A 24,047-nucleotide genomic window follows, 5' to 3' on the forward strand; every position below is an offset into this window, starting at 1 on the left:
CCGGCAACTTAACAAGCTTGATCGAATGAGGAAAACTTTTTACGTTTGCGTAAAATTTCACCCTTCAAGTGATAATTCGTATGAAATTATTATATTATAGAAAACGGTGTACATTCATCGCATAAATTCATGGTTTAGAATTCCGTTTCTAGACTCGAACTCTCAACAGAATTCCACCTATAGAGCATGCTTACAAAGCTACCATGACCAGTCTTAAGTCGATTCATTATACACCAAATCTTTTTAGGAAGATCGACTCTTATTAGAGTTGAAGGAACTGGTAAACAATGTGAAGGTGTAGATAGGATGGTTCCAGTAACAATCGTCATAGTAGCATTTACAAGAGTGTCGATTCCATTGACATGAGCAGTATTAACTAAACAGAACAACAGTATTTAGCAGCAGAGAAAACCATGGCATAATCTGCAGCACGATTGATGGCATCAGCACCCCATAACTAACAAGCTAATTTCTGGAGTATATCATTCCACGATTGTAATTTCAGACATAATCTTTCTTATATAATGATGAGACTAAAAAACAGAGCAGTGGTCCCCATTCTCGATTCTTCTGGTTCGAATTTCACGCCTGAAAAATCCTATCTAGTGAGCCAAGTACCTATACTATAATCGTATTTATGGTTTAACCACTATATTGTCTCATTATATCTTGTATGAGCGTTTTTGAGTGGGTCACGGATTGATTTTCCAACTAAGAATTCCAGCAAGAAAATGATTCAGTCGAAAATTAGACAAAATCATTATTAGACCTGCCAATGAAACAAAACCATTCCACATAATTCTTGTATGATTGTTCAATCAAGAAGTTCTTCCAGATCGATAAATTCCGTTGAATTAAGTTCTCAGATTTCCATAAATTCCTCAATCGTACAAGCAAGGTCATACTATGTATACTAATAAATTTTGCTTAATTGTCTTCCAAAACTACAATTCTCGTTCTGTTTCCGTTAAGTTTGATTCCATTCAAGCATCCAATGAATTGAAGATGAAATAAGGACATCAAACTATTTCCATGCTGGATTGTTGTTCATCGATAAAATAAACGAATTCAATACTGGCACGCAAAAATATTTCCTCGTCGTTTTATTTATGTGTATTTTGGAATGGAGTATGTTTGTCCCGAAGTCAATGATTGTTTTGCAACCCACATCAAATTCGACATCGCATAACACCTGCACTGTATCATATCAACTGGTTTCAGGCATCGATAATTTAGTTCTGGGTCATGACTTCTGGCCTTCGAATACATAATTGGTTGAATATCTTTGGGTCGATTTTTTGTGATTCTCTCTTTGAATGGTGGTGATGAAATCGAAATGAAAATATCTTTTATATAGGGTGTATTTGAAGGTGAGGCTTTTTTTCAACAGAAGGTAGAACTGGTCCAAATGAAACGTTCCACCACAAATCACCTATACAAAACTTTCAAAATGACAAAGTTGAAAAAAAAATTGAAAATGATCACTAAAATAGATCCTTATACGACCCTAGACCGTTTGTTAGCTGAATTATAGCAAAGCAGTGGAAAAAACTTATCTCCTGATTCGACCATGTGGTTTCGTTTAGGATATTGGCTCTTTCGATGTTTACGTGGTAATGAAAATGGAAACTTAGGATTGCCGAATTGTTCTCATTATTTTTCAGTTATTCACACGATTTTATGAAATGGCTCATTTCGATACCAACTGACAGAAGAGACTTAGGACACACGTGTAAAAAACAGAATAATACTTCAAAATCTCACTAATAAAATTCGCCTTAATTATTCACGAATTTTTTTACAATGGGCGTCACAATCTTCTAGTTCGAGCATTCCAACAATCGTCGTAAAAATGGGATGAAATGGGGAAACATCAAAGCACTTTTTCAACATAACTAACATAAGCACTTTCAAGAAACTGTCTCGATTTTCTACATTTATTTTCACCCTAAATTGCACGATACAACAATCATGATTCTCTCAAAAGTGACCTGATGCATGTCATCCTATGAACTTGGTACTGAACCATGAATTGTCCAGCCATATGTTTATGTTCAGTTTCGTTTTTGCGATGCCGGAGTCACCTTCCACAGTCCCGTACTTGAAATTCAATGAAATCTTGTCGAACTTCTAGGGGTTGTATCTCAGCCATCTTGGATATTTTATGTAGACAATTTTTGGTTAAACGACTTATTTTGATGAGTTCCACCTTCTGTCAAAAAAAAGCCTCGCCTTTGAAAACACCTTTGTATATGAAAGCTGATGTTCCCAGATTATACAGGTGTACCGGCTTAAGCCATCTGTTTTTCGAATAAAAGTACTTAAATCCTGAACACCCCTTGTAGCTACGTCCCTGGATCCCATCAATGCATCGAAAGCTAGTTTACCGCATAAACAAATTGAAGAGGAACACGACACATACCGACGAGTGAAAAAAAGAGAAGAGAATCCTCTGATCAATCACTTGGGCGAAACATTCAATTTGACGTGATATGCGCGTCAGTAAACAAGGGTGAAAAGCAGATAAATTCATCACAAACAGGAGGACGTGAAAATATTTGGGGATTTGGATCGAAGAAGGTTGCCGATTTGGATTTTTTTCCTAACCACTCCCAGAGCGTTGACATGCATGTTGCTTGTGTATGCGATAAAAGAATGATGGGAGTGGAAATGGAGCGTGAAAATTTCCTCACAACTCGAGGCCAATGTTAATTTCCAATATTGGGCCTCGCCAAATATTTCAAGATTGATTTCCTACCCCGGAACCGTGTATATATGCGGAATTTTATTCATAGAAATGGGGATGCTCCATGATGATGAAAAATGTTCAGGATGGAGCAGTCGAGCTAAAAACGTCGGTGGGTGAATTAACAATGAAAATTCAACTCTAGCTCTTACTAATTTCGTAAGAATGATCACTGAATCGTAACAGATTCATCCTCAACAACTGAAATTAAATTGCTTCGGCCTCTATCATAAATATTTCTTTCCATTTACTTATGTATCACTCTTCAAACCTTCTTACAGGCTGATTCAAAACTCGAGACGAAAAATGGAGGAATCGGGGATAAAAAATCTAAAATAAATTTTTTTATTCCGAGATATTACACTGCGCAAAAAAATTAACGCACATTCTGAAAATCTCAATTTTAATGAAAGTTAACTCTACATTGACTTTATAACTTTTTTTTTTATGTTCTCTCAGGAAGGTTTTGAACAAGACACATTAAATGGAAGAAAATTTGAGGATTTCACCGAATCTTATGTGAAAGAAGAGAAATGAACAATTTTCAAAACACTGAAATGCTGATAAGTGATTTAATACTTGGTATTTCCACCCCTTGCGTTAATTACAGCTCGGCAACGACGGTTCATACTCAAAATGAGTGATCTTAAAGTGTTCTGATCGAATCCTTCCCAGATTTCTCCGAGTTGGATTCCTACGTCATTAAGAGTAGCTGGATGATTTTCTGAACTTCTCAGCTTTCTATTGAGGTTGTCCCAAACCTGCTCAATCGGATTGAGATCTGGACTTCTTGCTGGCCATTCCATTCGAGAGACTTCAACCTCTTCAAGGTATTCCTGAACGATGCGCGCACGATGGGGTCTGGCATTATCGTCCATAAAAATGAAATTTTCACCAATGTATGGGGTAAATGGTACTACATGCTCTTCAAGAATGTTCCTCATATACTTATCAGCATTCATAGCTCCATTATCAACGACCACTAGGTCTGTGCGAGCAGTCAAAGATATTTCACCCCATACCATAATCGATCATCCCCCGAAACCCGTAGTATTCAGGAAATTGCACTGAGCATATCTTTCATGTGGACGTCTGTATATAAGGGAACGTCGATCACAATTGTAGAGGCAGAATCTAGACTCATCTGTGAAGAGAACTCTTTCCTAATCGGCCTCTTCCCAATGGATATGCTCTCTCGCAAAATCCAAACGCGCTCTTCGATGGGCTGGGGTAAGAGCTGGGCCTCTTGCCGCGACACGAGGCCTTAAATCATATTCTCTGAGGCGATTTCTTATTGTCTGAGTGCTAATTTGCACCTCATGAGTTTGCTCAAGCTGAATTTGAAGGAGGCGAGCGGTTGCAAACCGTTGTCTCAACGAAGAAACTCTCAAGTAACCTTCTTGAATGGCAGTTGTTACCAGGGGTCTACCCTATCCTGGTCTTCGGACATTCATACCTGTCTCCCTGAATCGCTGCAACATTCTGGACACACTTGTATGGGAAACTCCAAACCTTTCTGCAATTCTTGTGTATGTCCACCCTTCTTCTCGCTTGGGCACATTCCTCTTGGGTCATATTGCGTGTTTCGCGTTGCATAGCGATCGAGTGTAGAAAATCAAACGAAAGAAAAACTATTGATCACTAGAATTGATCGAGAACAACTGATTTTAGAATGGAGCCAATACATTCAAAATCTGATAATATCATCTTTTTTTATTCCTGCTGGGAAAAAACATCTGTATTGAAGAAAACCGTTGAAAGTGGATAACATATGCATGCATAATTCTGATAAAAATAATTATCATTGAGAACACCTTCAGTTGTAGGAATAAATTTGAGATATCCATAATGTGCGTTAATTTTTTTGCGCAGTGTATTTGTACGAGTCAAAGACTCAGCCTGTATACTTCAAAGTTTCTGCATGTCATCAATTTTCAACTTCAGTACGTAATACAAAAATAATTCAATCAATGTTCAAAAAATCCAACCATTAGCGTCGATACAGTGTTTGCAACGTAAATTGTATGTCTTGCCTATTTTGATTGTGTGAAGCACCTCGTAGGTTCATATACTCAGGATTACAATTTTTATGTTAAAAACTGAGCATTATCTGGTAATGTACCGTGCAGAAGTTTCTCAGAAATATGTAGGGACAACAGTTTATTGGAGAGTTTCTGGGTGCAGAAAAGTCTGATTGAGTGTGGCACTAATTGTCTTTTTATGTTGAGCTTTATTCTGTTGATCATTAGAACATCTAAAAGGCAAGCAAGCAAGTATGCACATTGGCTGTTCGGTGAAGGTTAGGTGCTCATACAATGATGCATTGTTAACAGTAAGCCGTTATTATACAACCGAAATCCAATTAGTGTTAATGTAAATATACAATAGGGTACAAAATTATTATGTTACATACAAAAGGACAATATTTTCTTGTTTATGTTCATTTTCGAAGAACTCCCTCTCATTTAGACGGTATAGAAAATTAATCATTGAATATTGTGCAGAATGCTTACGATACTGGAAGGGTGTTTCAATAGCAGCAAGAGATTTGAAACTTCAGAAGGTTCCAGGAGATAGTTCGGTGAAGAAAGATTTGAAAATTCATTGTGCTAAAACTTTTGAGAATTTGAGTTGAAAGAGATCATAGGGCTGTTAATGCACAAAGGTACTCTTAAAGTGAAATTGTGTAAATTTTTTTTATCTATAGATCGGCATTGCGTGAATGAGCGGCCATTAAATCAGCGACAACATCTCGTTTCCAAAAAACTGTTTTAGAAAGTTTGAGAACCTTACTTGACAAAACATTCAGGCTTAACGTCATGCTGTCAATAGTTCTCTTATGGTTACCTGCCAGGAATGAAATTTTTAAGGAAATCCAAAGGCTGTTAGGGAGAGTACTTAATTATTGCAACCAGGCTGTTGTAGAGTAGAGGTCCATTTTGAGCTCCAGATCCTCATTCCAGTTTTGATGTTTTTCACCAATTTTTCAATAGTTTCTGACAAAATTTATTTTTAGTATTGGTAGTAGGACATCAGTTCACTCGAAATATTGAAAAATTAAGTTCAGTAAATAGCATGGCCTGCTCCAACATACATCAACCACAGTCTGCCAACGGCTTCGCAAACTTTCGATCAGATTGTTGAAGTTGCCTTGATCAATTTCTCTCCAGAGTTGTGGTCGAAGTCTTCTGAGTTCTGGAAGTGTATGTGGAGGTAGTTGATGAGAATTCAAAGCTCTTTGTAGCTGATCCCATGCATGTTCAATGGGATTGAGGTTTGGCGAGAGAGAGGACAGGGTCAAATGCAGAGTTCCATGAATTTCCAGAGCTTCATCGACCATTCTCGTCCAAAAATGAGAGATTTGGCTCAATAACTGCATGAAACAAAGGAATAATTCAGTCCAAGGTTTTAGTCACAAGGAACTCTTGTATTTCCAATGTATTCAATTGCTATACGTTTCGGGAGTTTTATTCCCTTCCTCAGGCTTATGAATAAGGGAATAAAATTCACGAAACGTAGCTATTGAATGAATAGTAAACACCAGAGTTTCTTGTGACTATAGAACCTTCATCGGTAATAATAGTTATAACGAAACGAGCCTTTCGTATATATAAGGTATAATATTGCCAATAGCTTGCTCTATGTATGTCTACGCTTCATGGTAGCATCAAGCACCACTGTACGTCCATTGAAACAAATGTCTTCCTAATCAGTAACTCTACCACCTTTGAACCGACAAACTTCCTGAACCGAATTGCGATTTCTGGGCACAAGTAGATGGGTCCATACAGGAACTCTCCGACTTCTTGAGAACCCTCCACATCTCGACTCATCTGTGAACAACACAGACATCCGTTGATCCTTCGGATTAAGTGCTCATTAGCCCATTCAAATCGTATTTGATTTTGAGTTAGTGAAATCCTTTTTAAAAGTTGTCGAGAATGTAGATAACCGTCTTGAAGTCTTCGATGAACTCTTTCAATCGAAATCAAAACACCAGTTCGACAAGTACTGAAAGGCTCTCTACGTGTATACACAGTCAGAAACCGATCTTGTGCTCCATGAATCCACCTTCAATTCTGATTCCGATACTTTCAGCTCATTTGCAGCATTACTAAGAACTAAGAGCTAAGAGCTAAGAGCTAAGAGACGGACCAAATTAATAGGCACATAGTGTTCACGTGATCGCCATCTGCCCATTAGATTGGTCCCTTTATTAGTTCTCAGTAACGTTCCATGAACCCACCATGAGCCATGAAAGACAGAAATATCTGACACTCGATCTGCTGCACTCTAAATACATCTTCATCTTATTTTCAGACGAATGTGATTCCAAAGGGAGTACCCATCGCTGTTATGCAAGGACCAATTCAACCAAAGAAGAAGAACACCTCACCCATGCTAGTCGTTCCACCGTTCAAGCCTATCCCTGACGATTTATCTGCGTCACAGAAAGTCGTTCCATCAGGTATACTAGGAATTGCTGTGCCTTCAACTATGTTCAACAAGGATTCGAGAGAAGAGTCTTCTAAAAGTAAAGTAGTGGCGAGCATCAGCCCATCGGACAAGTTGAGCAGTACCGATTTTGCCATTAGGACAGCCCCAGTACCAAGCCAACCTTCTCCATCTCTAGCCAACAGGTTCGCCCCCAGCAACTTCACTGAAGACGAGCTGGACCTTGCCGTTTTGAGGAAGCAACAGCTGCTAACCAAGAGTAAGAAAGCCGCGACCACATCAGCACCAAAATCTGTGGCTCCGTCCTACAACAAGATCGCCAGTAGCATCGGGAAAGTCATGAACGCTCCTAAAGAATATTACCCTGTCGGATATGACAAGAATTTTGACGACAATTTCGCATCGAGGGTTGAGCTTCCTGAAACTTCTTTCTATTGTGGAGACCAGAAACATTTTCCTGGTTTGTATGCTGACGAAGACTTAGGATGTATGGTGAGTAGAGTTGAATTTCTTGTACGTACAAGATTTGTACACCTTCCGCTGAGCCTATCTAGTAGGCAATGATATTTTTGCTAGTAATTTTGTCTTATACTTCAATCCACTCAGCTCTACACGCTGTTCAAATTCATAACTAGAAAGGTCACCCATTGAGGTACTAAATTCTGAGCATTTAATGAGGGTAGGTCTATCAGAATCTGTGGAGTGCAAATTCTGTGGGGAGGATGAAACTCCGGATCACCTGTTGACAGAATGCCTCGCCATTGCTATCCAACCCAAAAATGCTTTGGACGAGACACTTGCAACAGGGATATACACTGCGCAAAAAAATTAACGAAAATTCTGAAAATCTCAATTTTAATGAAAGTTAATTCTACATTGACTTTATAACTTATTTTTTATGTTCCATCGGGAAGGTTTTGAACGAAACAAGACACATTAAATGGAAGAAAATTTCAGGATTTCACCGAATCTTATGTGAAAGAAGAGAAATGAAAAATTTTCAAAATACTGAAATGCTGATAAGTGATTTAATACTTGGTATTTCCACCCCTTGCGTTAATTATAGCTCGGCAACGACGGCTCATACTCAAAATGAGTGATCTTAAAATGTTCTGATCTTATCCTTCCCAGATTTCTCCGAGTTGGATTGCTAAGTCATTAAGAGTAGCTGGATGATTTTCTGAAGTTCTCAGCCTTCTATTGAGCTTGTCCCAAACCAGCTCAATCGGATTGAGATCTGGACTTCTTGCTGGCCATTCCATTCGAGAGACTTCAACCTCTTCAAGGTACTCCTTAACGATGCGCGCACGATGGGGTCTGGCATTATCGTCCATAAAAATGAAATTTTCACCAATGTATGGGGCAAATGGCCATACATGCTCTTCAAGAATGTTTCTTATATACTTATCAGCATTCATAGCTCCATTATCAACGACCACTAGGTCTGTTCGAGCAGTCAAAGATACTCCACCCCATAACATAATCGATCCTCCCCCGAAACCAGTAGTATTCAGGAAATTGCACTTAGCATATCTTTCATGTGGACGTCTGTATACAAGGGAACGTCGATCACAATGGTAGAGGCAGAATCTAGACTCATCTGTGAAGAGAGCTCTTTCCCAATCGGCCTCTTCCCAATGGATATGCTCTCTCGCAAAATCCAAACGCGCCCTTCGATGGGCTGGGGTAAGAGCTGGGCCTCTTGCCGCGACACGAGGCCTTAAATCGTATTCTCTGAGGCGATTTCTTATTGTTTGAGTGCTAATTTGCACCTCATGAGTTTGCTCAAGCTGAATTTGAAGGAGGCGAGCGGTTGCAAACCGTTGTCTCAACGAAGAAACTCTCAAGTAACGTTCTTGAATGGCAGTTGTTACCCGTGGTATACCTAAATAAATTTGAGATTTCCATAATGTGCGTTAATTTTTTTGCGCAGTGTATGTAGACGATGTTCGAAAGAGTCTTGAACAGTCAATTGTGTCTGGACTGCCAAATATCAAACTTTCTCTACAATTGAAAGAGAGACAACAACTAAGTAACTTTGTCATTCAGTTTAGTTCAGAGTTATTCTTAAAAAATATGCATACTTTTCAATTTGGCCCTAGCTGAGAATGTTATCCAGTTGTTTCCTCATTTTTGAGCAGTTGGCTTCAGTACAACTTCTCTGAAAAAGTGAATTTATCGAAAAGGAATCAAACGAGCTTCTGCTTTAATTGGCAAGTTGTTGATTCGTGTATTAGAGGATCAAAAATTTGCTGTCGAATTTAACAAGAAGAACCTTCTAACGTTTCGAAATAATTTGATAATGCTCACCGAATGTTTCGGTTATCTAGGTCGCACCTTAAGATTAATTGCATCAAAAGTGCAAATTTGACACTGACATGCAGGTACATTATCGAATTCCAGATCCTTCAGATAGGTAGTGATTTTTTTGCGAGTTTTGCTGTAGGCATATTTATTACATAATTCCAATAACGAAATTCTCGTCGGTTGAACTATACAAAATTTGATGATATCAAATTGGAAATCGAGAATGAAATCTCTGGTAACACCCCGAGCAGCCAACAATTATTCATATTATTTTTATTGGAAATGTTTCGATCGGTAATTGGAAGAAGGTGAGCAAAATCAAGGTCTTATTGTTATTGAAATACATCATTATAATTCAATGAGAATTAGAAAGTATAGAGGCGTTTTTTCTGTTGTTAAGAAGAATTGAACAATCGTTTAAATTGCTCTCTGTACCCATGTTTCATTTCAGGTTAAAAATTTTTATCACTTTAAAAGAGAAATTCTCATAGCCTCCTAATAATAACTATCCGCTAATATCAAATTAAGCAACAGTCGATGAAACAATATGAGATAAGAACATCATCAGGCGTTTGGTCATTTCTTTTATGGGCTGTCACTTAAAAAAATGGATATTGGGTATGTGTTAATCATTATTCTTTCAATTGAGTAATGAGAAGACACATATAAAAGATAATATTTTAGTTGGTTGGCAGCCCGAATTTCATAACTAATTATCGTATTGGTTTCGTAATAGATAATTGATTTATGAAGGATATTTGCATGAAGGTTTCGGTAACAGATAATCCTACAAGAAAAATAATAATACGTGTGGAGAAAAAAATTAAATTGTTAATTTTATCAGTACAACTAATAATAAAATGAATATCATCAATACAATTAGAACATCCTGTAATATATTTCAAGGATTTTTGGTATGAATATTTCTCAAGCTAACAATAAAATGAGAATAAGGCATGAGCAGAAGAAGTAAACGAGTAACAATGAATTCCATCGAAAAACTCCCCCTATACTTATAGGGGGAGTTTTTTCGTAGTGACCATTGAAAGAATAAGCTGATAGTTTTATTTCATATTGAGGGATATGTTTCTCTGAAAGAACAAAATTGTTTATCCTTCTTTGAGAGCGAACTGTTGAGAGTTTTTTTTTTTGAAAAATGAGTTCATTTCCGGAAAAATCAATTATATTCATTATGCACCTATTCTCATGTGGGTGGTGCAGGTTCAAATTAGGTAATTGTATGCCCCTAAAGGTATAGTATCCCATGCTGCAGGTACCTCACGACAAAGGACTGTCAAAATTTGTGTATGTGAGGGCTATCCTTCCAATAATAGCGGACGTTCAGAATGATTTAAAGACACTCTTGTAAAATAACATGATTGCAGATTTAGGATTCTGCATCACTTGTGAATGTAACGCAACGTCTCAGATTTAAAAGGAAAAGTGTTACCTTTGCTTTTAGTGGTCAGCCATCTCGTTATCATTCTCGTAGTGTACCTACTATAATCTAAAGAATTTTTTTCGTACTAGTTCCCTTAAACTTTTCGATTTCTGTCAAGTTTGATTCTTTTCTCGCTCTTGGTATAATGAACAGCTAGAAAAAATTTTTGAATTTCATAAGGGTGCTGCCTGTAGGACTGATAAGTGTGTCCTGGTGATAAGTGAGAGGAAAATTCGAGAGCAACTTATGCAATTTATTGCAAAAGGGCCTAAAAACTATTGAGCAATAGTGCTTGTCAGTTGGGTTAAACATTAACTCAACCAAAACCACAGTAATCCCACTTGCCCGAAAAAAAAATCTTTCAACTGAAGAATCCATTTCTCTAAACGTAGATCAGGGAGTGAAAATCTGAATTTAAATATCTGGAAATAACCCTGTATAGTGAGCTTCTGCGAACTAAGCATATTGAAGTCACTGCTAGTGGAGCAATAAAGGCCTTTTGGAATGCAGAAATCTGGCTGGTAAAGCTTTGGGATGGATGTACGTCTTGATTGTTAAACTGGGAATCACTTATAGGGCAATGGTCTGACATGTAAGGGCAAGTCAGAACAGTACGAGGAAGGTGAAGGCTACACTGTGCTGATCACTGGAGCTATGAGAACGTACCTAACTAGGGTACTAGAGATCATTGCAGATCTAACACCTCTTCATCTTGTGATAGTTAGATTAGCCAAGAATCCGAAAAATAACCTGATGATGAGGGATTTGGGATTTAGAGAGCCTGGCCACTCTCACCTCATGAGAATGGCTGAAGCAGAAACTGACTAGAGCAGATAACGTGGGAAGAAGGATGATCACCTGATAACATAATGCCTCGCCATTGCTAGCAAAAAATGCTCTATGCGAGAAACTCGTAGAAGCGGGAAGCTAACGTCCTTGAAGGCATTGGGCCTCCCAGATACATTAGAACTCGGGAACTGGGCGACACAATAGATTTCAAGGTCTTTGTGCGACGCAACCCCCTTCAAAATCTAGAATCCTCTTGATAAATATGTGAAAATGACGAAAATGATCTTCCACTGCACCTGAATAATGATATTTTCTGCAAACATTTTCAAGAGTTTGAGTTAGTTTCAATAAAACTATATACATGATGTTTTCTAGGTCAGGCTTTTTCATAAAAATAAGTCGTTCAACCAAAAATTGTCAATATAAAATATTCATAGATACAACCTCTTGAAGTTCGACAAAATTTCATTGAATTTAAAGGACGGGACTGTAAAAGGTGACCCCGACATCGCAAAAACGAAACAAAACATATAAACATCTAGCTGGACAATGAATGGTTCAGTACCAAGTTCAGCGGATTCGATGCATCAGGTCACTTTTGAGAGAATCATGATTGTTGTATCGTGCAATTTAGGGTGAAAAAAAATGTAGAAAATCGAGGTAGTTTCTTGAAAGTGCCAATGTTAGTTAGGTTGAAAAAGTGCTATGATGTTTCCCCATTTCATCCCATTTTCACGACGATTGTTGGAATGTTCGAATAAGAAGATTATGATGCTCATTGTGAAAAAATTCGTGAATAATTTTGCCGCATTTTATTGGTGAGATTTTATTTTTTACACTTGTGTAACCCGATTAATAAAATCGTGAAGTTACTAAAAAATAATGAGAACAATTCGGCAATCCTAAGTTTTCATTTTCATTACTACGTAAATACCGAACGAGCCAATATCCTGAAAGTAACCACATGGTCGAATCAGGAGATAAATTTTTTTCCACTGCTTTGCGATAATTCAGCTAACAAACGATCTAGGGTCGTATTAGGATCTATTTCAGTAATCATTTTCAATTTTTATTTCAACTTTGTCAATTTGAAAGTTTTGTATGGGTGATTTTTGGTGAAACGCTTCATTTTGACCAGTTTTACCTTCTGTTGAAAAAAAAAGCCTCACCTTCAAATACCTGTGAACTAAGAGGCTCCAAATATGGCGAGGGTCTTTGAAAGAGATCGTAAGCCAGACTTTTTCCACAAACAATCTGTTATTCTAAAATTTGTACTTTTGATGGAGAATGATTTCAATTTTAGCGCAATTTTGACATTTTTTCATTTGATTTCCTAGAATATTGTCAGATATTAAACGCTGAAGCGTCTACAACTGTACTTTCTTCGTACATCACCTACGCCTTTGTTCGTATGCGTAATCGCATAAAAATTTCCAATTTATGTAATATTCAAATTTGCGTTGGCCTAAATGTTGCGTTAATGTTTCTTATGACACAATTATGAAAATCTCGACAGAAAATTTATAGTTTTTCTCTGTGCTGTGATACGCCGTGAAAAAGGGAGATATAATTTTGAAACTAAGAAACCAGACATGCACCATTACTTTTCTTTCAATAATTTCTCGAGCTTGAATAAATGCTTATACTATATTCAGTCATTACACCACTGAATATGCAATAATGTTGGTAAAATTTTAAATGTACTTCGGTTTCAATAGGATGGTAGATAGAATGAATATATTCCCTTGAAATATCACAATAAATCTTAACATCAAAGACAAAGACGTCACCGCAGTGGATTTTTCGGGTTTCCTAATATGACAGATTCGTTTTATTGTCAGTTACACCCGATAAGAACCGAATTAACATCTAAAATAGAAAGTGTTACATGTGTTCGTATCCTCTTTCCATACTTTAATAAATAGTGACCTCTACCTACATATAACTTATGTGTTCTGTGCGCTCGGAAATAATTATCCATGTCTTTTAGAAATAACATCTCGTTTTTGATTGAAAATAACGAGGTACTTGCTATCGAAACTATATTACCCATTTTATGTTGCACAACATCAAGTTTATCGTAATTTGTTTTTTTAGTACCTAATAACATCCCAGTAATCAATCATTCAGAAATCTGCAATTCCTATTATTTTACTGAATAAGTTATTATATTCAGCGAATTTGATATAAATGAATATTTTCTGATGTGTGGTACAATAATTTGAAAATAATGAATAATAAACAGAGCGCTCCCCTGAAGAACTCTTCTTCAACTACTCCAAATGATTTCTTGGGCATTTTTTCTGAAAACATCCTTACTTGTTCTATAAATCATATGGATATTCTTGATACATTGCGCTTCATTCAGATACATTTAATGAAAAATTTTGATTTCATTTCGTTTTTATTCGGTGAAATTCATTACTTATATACTAATGCCTTCACTGGTAATTTTATTTTTTTCTTCATTTACTGCATAAAGACTTGCATCTATATGCTCTAGTTATCAATTATTTTATATTGAATAAAGAAAAACGTCAATTTTAAAATATTTTTCATCAATAAACAGCCATAGTACTGCTTATTAACATGAGTACTAATTTCAAAGTGCTAGAAAAAAAAAACACGTAACAGGAGAACGTAAGAAGAGAACCGGTCAAAATGAAGCATTTCACCAAAAATCACATATACAAAACTTTCAAAATGACAAAGTTGAAAAAAATATTGAAAATGATTACTGAAATAGATCCCAATACGACCCTAGACCGTTTGTTAGCTGAAGTATCGCAAAGCAGTGGGAAAAAACTTATATCCTGATTCGACCATGTTTAGGATTTTGGCTCGTTCGATATTTACGTAGTAATGAAAATGCAAACTTAGGATTGCCGAATTGTTCTCATTATTTTTCAGTAACTTTAGTAACACGATTTTATGAAATAGCTTATTTCGATACCAACTGACAGAAGAGACTTAGGACACGCGTGAAAAAAATAGAATAATACTTCAAAAACTCACCAATAAAATTCGTCTAAATTATTCACAAATTTTTTCACAACTGTCATCACAATCTTCTTGTTCGAAAATTCCAACAATTGTCGTAAAAAGGGGGTGAAATGAGGAAATATCATAGCACTTTTTCAACATAACTAACATAAGCACTTTGAAGAAACTGCTTCGATTTTATAAATTTTGTTTTCACCCTAAATTGCACGAAACAACAATTATGATTCTCGCAAAAGTGACCTGATGTATCGAATCCGATGAACTTGGTACTAAAGCATTCATTGTCCAGCCATATGTTCATGTTTTGTTTCGTTTTTGCTATGCTGGAGTCACCTTCCACTGTCTCGTACTTGAAATTCAATGAAATTGTGTCAAACTTCTAGAGGTTGTAGCACAGCAATCTTGGATATTTTATATAGACAATTTTGATGAGTTCTACCAACTGTCAAAAAAAAACCTCACCTTTTAAAACTTCCCGATTATCAGCAAATATAAAATATGCCTTTACTGGATATACTATGTATATAAAGTAAAATACCAATGAATCAAATGAAACGTTTTCCTATTCTGTTTTCGATTTGACAATTTGATTTTATAGCTGCAACAAGATTATTAGGTATTCCTTGTGAAAGGGACATTAAATTCTCATTCGAAATAGGATATATTTCTTCAACACTATTCGAAATGATATACTCGTAAAATTCAAGAACTATGTGTATTGCAACATTGTTACTGAAAAGAACACTTCATTTTATTAATTCTTCACATGACAACCCTTGATATTACCTACACCTCTGCCGCCGGGAGATTTCGAATGAATTGAGTCCACTCTGCAGAGTAGAATTCACTGGAATGAGGGTTCATTGTTAGATCCAGGTATTCACCGGACAAGAGGTGATATTTAACCTACAATCCTAACAAAACGACCAACCGTATATCAAGCTCATCCTACTTTGAGTTCTTTCAACTGAGACCTCCAACAATGAGCTTTTCCCTGATTTTTTTGCATCAGAAAAAAATGAGGACAATCCATCGATACGAGATTTTTTCACTATAATAGCATAACGGGAATCGAGCACAAGTTATTGTGATTGTGATTTTCGAAAGAATTTCCGAACTTTTCATTCGATTGGTCGAATTTCTTGTCAATTTTATTGAATTTTGTAGTAAAAAATTTTTCAATCGTGAAGTCATTCATTTATTCACAAGATATAGGACGCCCCGAATTGAATGGCAAACACTTTATTTTTTCCAATGTTACATTGAATTTCACGTATGTTTTGTGTATGAATCATAATTTTACTAGATCTTCCATGAATATTTTTTGTCATGGATTTGAGATCGTATAAACACTTTTTCCAAAAAATATCGGATTTTAATTATTCGTTGACGAAGAGAATACCGAATCAACGTTCACGAGGAGTGATGCAATAGGTGATAATTAAAAAAAATAATATTTTCTAATCAACCATCCTAATTAATTCCCAATTTGTTCCTCTCTTTTACTGAATCTGCATTCTTCGACAGCATCATTGATTTACGTATCGGAAATCCAATCATGCGAGATTCTAATTACGGTATAGCCTTATCGTAACTGCAGGCTCTTCACTGTTAACTAGATTGGGTTAGACCAATACCTCGGTTTTGCAATTTAAATTGTCGACGGGATGAAAATATACAAACGAATTCCTTTTTTTTGGTCAACACATTATCATTTTCACACAGGATGTGTGCTTTATACAAGGCGGTTGTTGCACAGAAGATTCTAGCTGTATTCTCAACCGTTTCAGGGAGTCCTGAATATACAGGGTCATTCTTTCTTTATCTTACACAAAATTATACAAGGAACTGCTAGAGATATTTTCATGAAATTATGTTGTGATTTCGATCATGACCTCTATGATATTCTGAAGCTTTTAGATAACTATTCCTTATTACGGATGATCACAGCTACTTGCCTTTGAACGTTAGAAGGGTGAAAATCTTAGAAATACCTGAAGCAAATATTGTTTCATTGAATTAAGATTGTACTCCTTGAAACCAACAAAAAAGTCTCATGAACCATCTGCCTTAAATTGACCATTTTCGAGAAATAACACGTTTCTAAGTTGATTGACACATTCAATTCTAATTATTAAGAGGGGGAAAGACTACCAGAATGTGGGGTGTTGCCAGAACACTTGAACGATAAATAGAAGTTACGAATATTACAATAGTTGCCACTTTCGTCGAAAAGTTGGCAACACTTAACGAACGTCTTTTTTCTATTTCACCAGGATACGAATTGTAGACAATGGCGAGACTTTTCGACAAATTTTTTCATGTGGATATTCATAGAAGGAATAATTGCACCTCGGAAAGTTAGTAACATGAATAAATATTTGTTCTTCTAAGAGAAAAATTGAATTGAATTATAATGACGACCCCATATAAATGAGTGGTTTCTGACATAAGAAATTCATTCTCTCTTTTTGAACTGACCACGAAAACGGTGCAGACCCCTCTTAATCTTTTAATTCATCTTCATTCAGTCCCATTTGAGTTCACTGTTCATTGGAAAAACTCTTTGATCTTGTACATTCAATATTTGATTTTCCAAAACAAGCCATCGGAAAAATAACGCCTATTTATTTCAAACGATGACATCTCGCATCGGAGTTTCGATTAACAAGGTGATCTGAAATGATATCAATTCCATTTTCAGGTTTTCCACGTGTGTGCCCTGACAGATGATGGATTGATAATGAAAAGTTTCCTCTGCCCAGAATCAACTCTATTCGATCAAACAATCCTTAAGTGCAACTGGTGGTTCTACGTGGACTGCAAGTTGTCGAAGAAACTATACGACTCAAATTTCCCAATCTCCAAAAGTTATCAGCTTATGAAAGCTCTCACCTTTTTCTCGACGTACAAAAAGGAAACACCGTCAACCACCGAAAAGTCGAATAAAACAGACTGATGCTTGGTTTTCCGAACTTCTCCTTATTTATGTTGAATTTGATCATCTTTAGAGCTATCCTAATTACCAGAATAACTACCAGTGAAAATGATATCGACCAAATTTCACAGGATGTAATTTGATGTTCCCCAATAAAGTTGGAGATATAAAATGAACCGGATAAACCAATAGTCAGTACTATTATGATAGCTTTAAGGTGTGTTTGTGATTGTTGATAGTAATTGTATTTATTTTTGTGTATGATATTCGAATTTGAATTTGTATTTATATGTATTATATGTTAGATTTAATCTTCTTTCAGTGCTTCCGAACGTACATTCCAGATAACTATGCATTTATGATTATTGTGATTGCTCATCATAACTCGAATGAATACTTATTTATATCGAAAATAAAATTGTTTGTGGGGGGGTGCTCTGGGCTTGTAATTTATTATCATAGAAGTTTCAACATCATTATAACTACTTGATTCTTTTGCTTCATAGACACTTTTGGTTAATGAAAGAGTAGTATGAGACAAAAAAAGGATCAATTCTGCATATCCAATTATAATTTATTTTTCATAACTCAAGCGAGGTGCTTCTACCAACTGAAAAAAATTGAGAACAAATGCAGTTCAGCGTTCATGAATAGGAAGTGCACCTTTGATTTTTATTTTGTCAACGTTGAGTATTTGATCGTTTTGAAATTCAGGAATATAAGATTATTGTTATGCTAACTCCACTGAAGTGGATTTATTCAAGAGAAATGGTGTTTTAAATGAGATATTTAAAAATTTTACCGAGAGTATTAGAAGATCTTCTTACCAAATATGAATAGAATGTTGCTCAGCTCATCAGGAATTTTATACTTATTTGTTATGTTGCAATGAATCTATGCTCAATTCATTACTGAGAATGAACAGTTTGTATGAATAAATATATTTTCATAAGCTTTGCATTTCGTTTCTTTAATCTCCTAATTGAGCAGATCGTTAGAGAACATTTTTAATAATGATCGGATCATATAGAGCATCAATCAAGTAGATAGGTCTTCCAAGTGCTAATGAATTCTTATGTTCTTTACGTGGTTAAGAATTGGTCATGAATCCAAATCTTATAGTTGAAGTGGTTGATATTTATGTTCAGTTACCTCTTGAAGATCCCATAGAGATTAACCCTCAAGTCCTTCACTTAAATTCATCTTGATACCAAACCCATTTCTGCCAATACAAAAATCACGAATATTCCGGTTATTGTTTCATGAAGATCAGAGAGTCCCAAATACCAATTAACCCTTCTTTGGTCAAGCTTTCAAGCAGTGAGAACCTTTTTTTTTACTCAAGAGGACATTCAACAATTATTGTAGGCTTGCTTGAATGTTAATATCCCAACAGGCTTGCTGCATTCAATGAAGATGGACAGGGTTAATTTTAGTGGTGGAGTAACTTTCGGAAGGATTGCTGATCATATTTCACAGATATTACGTTAGTAGTCTGGAGATGGATCATGTTTTCTTGTGAAAGCTTAGTAGTAGTAGAAACCCTTGCAATAGTCTGGCACGCCAAGGCAAGTCAGAACAGTACAAGGAAAACACTCGCTATAATACAATGGCTGGCCTATGTTTGCACCACTGAAGCTGTAAAAACATTCATTGGCTCGGAAGCCTTTTCTGTGGTATATGAAAGTGTACCTATAAGACATACTCTCAGGAGAAGCAAGGAATGAAGGAGAAACACAAAACATAGCGGGGAAAACAGCTCTGATTGTTGGGCACACCAGATCTTGAGGTCATAGTGCAACGCAACCACTTTTAAAACAATTTAAAATATAGTGCGTTGTTTTGTTGCCAGTATGTAACCACTTGCCTTAGCTCTGAACGACCAATACAGAAGAGTTTTCATTCTAACCAGCTATTGGCAGTGATAAAGCCAATAAGGTGGTAGACATGCGAAAGGATCTGCTCGTACCAGAGACCACTCTGAACAGAACACCTAACATATTGCTACTGAACAGAGACTGCTGGTTCAGACCTAAGATTCTCTATCTTCAGGGCTCTTGACAGCTACGAAAATAAACAAGATTCTTGAAATTTCTAACGCTTAGGTGTCCATGATGAAGTAACACAATAATAGATTAATGAAATTCAGGGCCCACCAGTACTGGCGAAGCTCTCTGGGAATGAGTGACTCTGCACCTGGACTATTCCTGTAAATCTTGACCAGCATCAGGGAGAAACAGACTCAGAGCACACCTTCACTAGCTCGTCGATTTATAACACCCTCTCCAGTCTTTGACTGGAGGAAGGCAAGATTACTGAGCACATTTTTTTGTGGGTGCCCGCCAGAAGATAAGAATCACACTTGGAACATCCGGTTCTTGAGCTGATTGTGGGCTTTTGCTTACAATACTACAAATCTCTACCTTTACTCACATGAAGATGCTATTTTGACAGCCAAAACGAAATTCAGTTTGAATTGAGATGCAAGACTTTAAAAAATGAATCACTCTGGGACATCAGAAGTAGTCACACAAAAAATATCAAGGATAAAGTCATAGTACAGAAATTTTTACTTTAGAGAACACACAATTTCCAGCATGCCAAACATATGCCTCTTTTCGAATTTACGAATAATTTATTGAGATGCTTACCAGTTGTTAAAAAAAAATTTAACAGTACATAAAACTATATGTAGTTTCATTATTGTTAATTTTCAAGTAAAGTATATATTCAAAAACATTAGTTTTAGAGGACCGAAAGATTGTGAGAAAATAATCTTTGTGGCTAGTTGGACACAATGTAAAATTGTCAACTTGATACCAATAAAAGGACCAGGTTACCCGGGAGGCAATGCGGGTTTCTACAAATATATCCTTCCAATATATAATTGTACAAATCTGAAGTATGTAGCTTTCATTGACCTGCAAGAAAATGGGCATCCACCCAGTTAATGCGAAAATCTTTTGTCGGGATCTAATACCTACCTTTTCGTCTTATGATTCTTTTGTTATATTCTATCACCTGTCCTTCGCTCTGTTTTGGGCGGTTTCCTTTGACGTTTTAAGGTGGGAACGAAAAGCTCCAGGTTATTTTCCGAAAGAATGTTGTGTCTTTTAAATTTCAGGAAATAATTCACGCTATTTTGTGTTTTTTGAGGTTATTTCACTGATTTCTAGAATCTTCCTTGCAGTTGGTTTAGTATAACCTGTACCAACCGAAAATTTGTGAATTGTACATTCAAACCAAATGGATCCTAGATTAGTTCAGTTCGGAGTAATGTTAATTATTGACTTAAATCAAATTGTCCATAGGCTACTTGTATACTCTTCTTGCTAGCTACAATAATTGAGTTGGTATAATTCCATCCACTTCTAACATCCCCTTAGTATAATCCCAACAGAAAATGACTAGACAATGCAGATTTTCTCTACCTATTATTTCTATATCAAATGGCTAGATCAAATCCAAGCTCAACTCAGTGTAGTCGAGATAAGACCAGATGATACCATAGAATTGTCAATTCTTCTCTTCATTATAGCCTCCATTTTCATGTTTATTTGTGAATTTGATACTCGTGTATATGTATATTACCTGAATAAATCTGTTTTGGTGGAAAACAGAAAAGAAACACATGATAGTTGGTAATGAGTTGGGCTTCCTTTGTGGATTTTTTAACATTTCCGGTTATGATACTGTAGTTGAGGTTCGGTTTGATTGAGCAGTTTTCGAAACATAATATGCTTGTTGTGATAAAGCCTCAAGAAGAAGAAGAAGAAGAAATATTTATATGGATATATTCCATAAACCACAAAAGAAGTGAATTTGGTGCCCCCGTTACATGTATGAAAGTTACTCTATAACACCTTCAGCATAATTTTTTGGTATGGCAAAAACATTGTCCATGTGCAACAAGTATCCTAATTACGATGAATGTCCCAGGGTTGCCAAATAATTGTGGTATCAAAGAAATTGAAAAATTTGGGAAAAAGCCATTAGGTTAAACATCTGCTGAACCTTAACCCTTTTGTGGGCTTAGGAAAGACCAATACTGAACAGTGGTCCAACAGTGGGAGGTGAAATGAAGGACAACCCAGAGACAGGTTGTCTCTGGGACAACCCCTCGGAGAATCATTTTTGGACCTGAACGGGCAAAGGGATCCGTGGTGCTTTTATCGATCTACACCAGATAGATCCTGAAACTACCAAGAGCTACATAAGCTTCGGTGTTGATGGGACTGCTAATGGGCTCTGTCCTTGCAAATATTTTTCGTATCGCATAGACAGGTCGTAATATGGCATATGCAGGCTCTGAGATTCTAACTTTAATACAGATATTACGATACGTCTATTTCGGTCCACTGTTAGATGTACGTTCTCCCTTTTACCCCATAATTCTCCACTCTGAGCTGTCCATACGATTGGTTCCACTTCTTCCTTTTATGTCATTTGTCCACCTAAGGTCCACCAACATATTTGCGTCTTAGTCTTGGTCTCAACTCATATTGTGAATGCGTTTAGTCCATCTGTCATCCGTTCTTCTGGAAATGTGTCCTGCCCATAGACACTTCCATTTTGCCAGTCGGTCAACAGCATCTTCGAGTTTTGTGTGTTGCATTATCCAGGAATTCCTCGTTCAATAGAACGAGGAATTCTGAGTAATAACTCAGATTTATGCCAAGCTTTATTATGTCATGACCTCTATATGTTATTCTTTATTTTCAACTCCGTAGATCAAAACAGGAAGAACACACTGGTTACAAATCTTGCCTTTCAGGGTATTTGGGATTTCTGAGTTGAATATATTCGAGTTTTCGAAAATGCAATCCAAGAGTTGGTTTCTTTTGGGGTAATATAATCTGTAATTTTGCCTTCATGGAAGTTCCAGGGTTACCTTTGTTTCTGGAAACTGGTCATTGAGTTGTACAGTATTTGTGGCGTTTTTGCTTTAATATACTTGAGGTGTAAGAAAACTATAGCAAATAAGCGCACCTCTTTTGATAGCTACCGGAGCTACTTTTCGCATAGGCGTTCGAAATAGGAGAAAGTATCACAGTTGTTGACAATAAATTAAGGATAAACTCAACTGGGCTAAGAAACGTCCTTACCTTCAGCTCTATCAACTCCTTCGTAGCTGGGAAACCTTTGACGATGACGTGGAGGGCCCTCCGAATATAGAAGACTCGAAATGGCGTTGCACTATACTCCCCAAGAAGGCACAGGTTGTTCAAAGTCACAATTCAAAATCGGCGATTTTTGAATTCACAAAATAATCAAAATTATGGCGTGGTAAACAACAGATATCTCTCTTGCAGAGATTTAAACGGCGAATGAATGTTCCAGGTATGGAACATATGTGGTTGGGCGTTTCTTTTCATTGCCCACTTCTTCATTCAATAATGAAAATGAAAAATGACAATAAAGTAAATCTGTCATAATTTCTCCTCAATAAACAAAACATTTTATGAATTTTGAACAGTATTGGTATTGTGCGTCTGACATTTTTGGTTTCTTCATGATGAATTACATTTCAACCTGCGTGAATTCCTGATTCACTTCGGTAATAATTTCTTATAGTTCAATACTTACTTTTATTGCTGAAGAGAACATCCTCATCATCTGCAAATTTAAGATGACTGAGATACCTGTCATGTTTCAAGAATCTTTTCTTGGCCAGTCTATCAGTCGAAAGATGTCCAAAGCCTTGCATCCCCTTAATGGCATAGAATTCGAAGCATTGATAAATCTACCATGCATTTTACGAAAGCGTGGATGTAATTTATTAACACGATGTACCTACTGCCTGAAAACAGCCCCTCAGACCATCGAGAACTGCCAAGTTTCGTTTGAAGAGAATTCCCTGAAATTAATAAATTGTATATGCAGCTCCAGATTATATTCATTGCTTTTTCCTGTTGTTTCTGGTTGTTTTTAAATGGTCATATGTACTGAGTCGAAATGAGAAACCCGCTTATTCTGTTGGTTGGTATTACACCTCAAAAGGAAATCGATCACCTTATATAGAAATATGCCCAAGGACTACTGAATGAGTGCATAACGAATCTTTGACGTGGTTTTTTGATATCAAACTTTGCTCCTGGGTTCAGGAGTCCTGACTCCTGAACCGTTTGCTATCGTTCACATATCTTGCAGCTGTTTTCTCATTTTTCCTTTCTGTTTTTGCATTGGAAGCAGTTACTATAAAATTTTCATTTCTGCCAGAGGGAATGACAGAAAAGAAAAGTGAAACAGTCAGAATATCCATCGGTAAAGATTTTCAGATTCAAGACCATTTGAAAAACCACGCTTAGTGAAAACGAACTGTTATACTCAACCCAGAGCATAATAATCAGCTTTGTTCGAAAACTGAA

At 36.4% G+C, this 24,047-nt stretch overlaps 1 protein-coding gene across 1 annotated transcript in view; it reads left to right on the forward strand.

The window, feature by feature from the left end:
* Positions 1-18,631, forward strand: part of LOC123322064 — a 54,829-nt gene extending 36,198 nt beyond the window's left edge. Inside the window, exons 4-5 of the mRNA XM_044909891.1 lie at positions 7,067-7,693; positions 17,446-18,631. Of these exons, the coding sequence (XP_044765826.1) occupies positions 7,067-7,693; positions 17,446-17,700 (882 nt within the window). The 3' untranslated portion in view covers positions 17,701-18,631. The remainder of the gene's footprint in view (positions 1-7,066; positions 7,694-17,445) is intronic.
* The last annotated feature ends 5,416 nt before the right edge of the window (positions 18,632-24,047 follow it).

This window comes from Coccinella septempunctata, chromosome X (assembly GCF_907165205.1).
Source record: "Coccinella septempunctata chromosome X, icCocSept1.1, whole genome shotgun sequence".
NCBI classification, from domain to species: Eukaryota; Metazoa; Arthropoda; class Insecta; order Coleoptera; family Coccinellidae; genus Coccinella; species Coccinella septempunctata.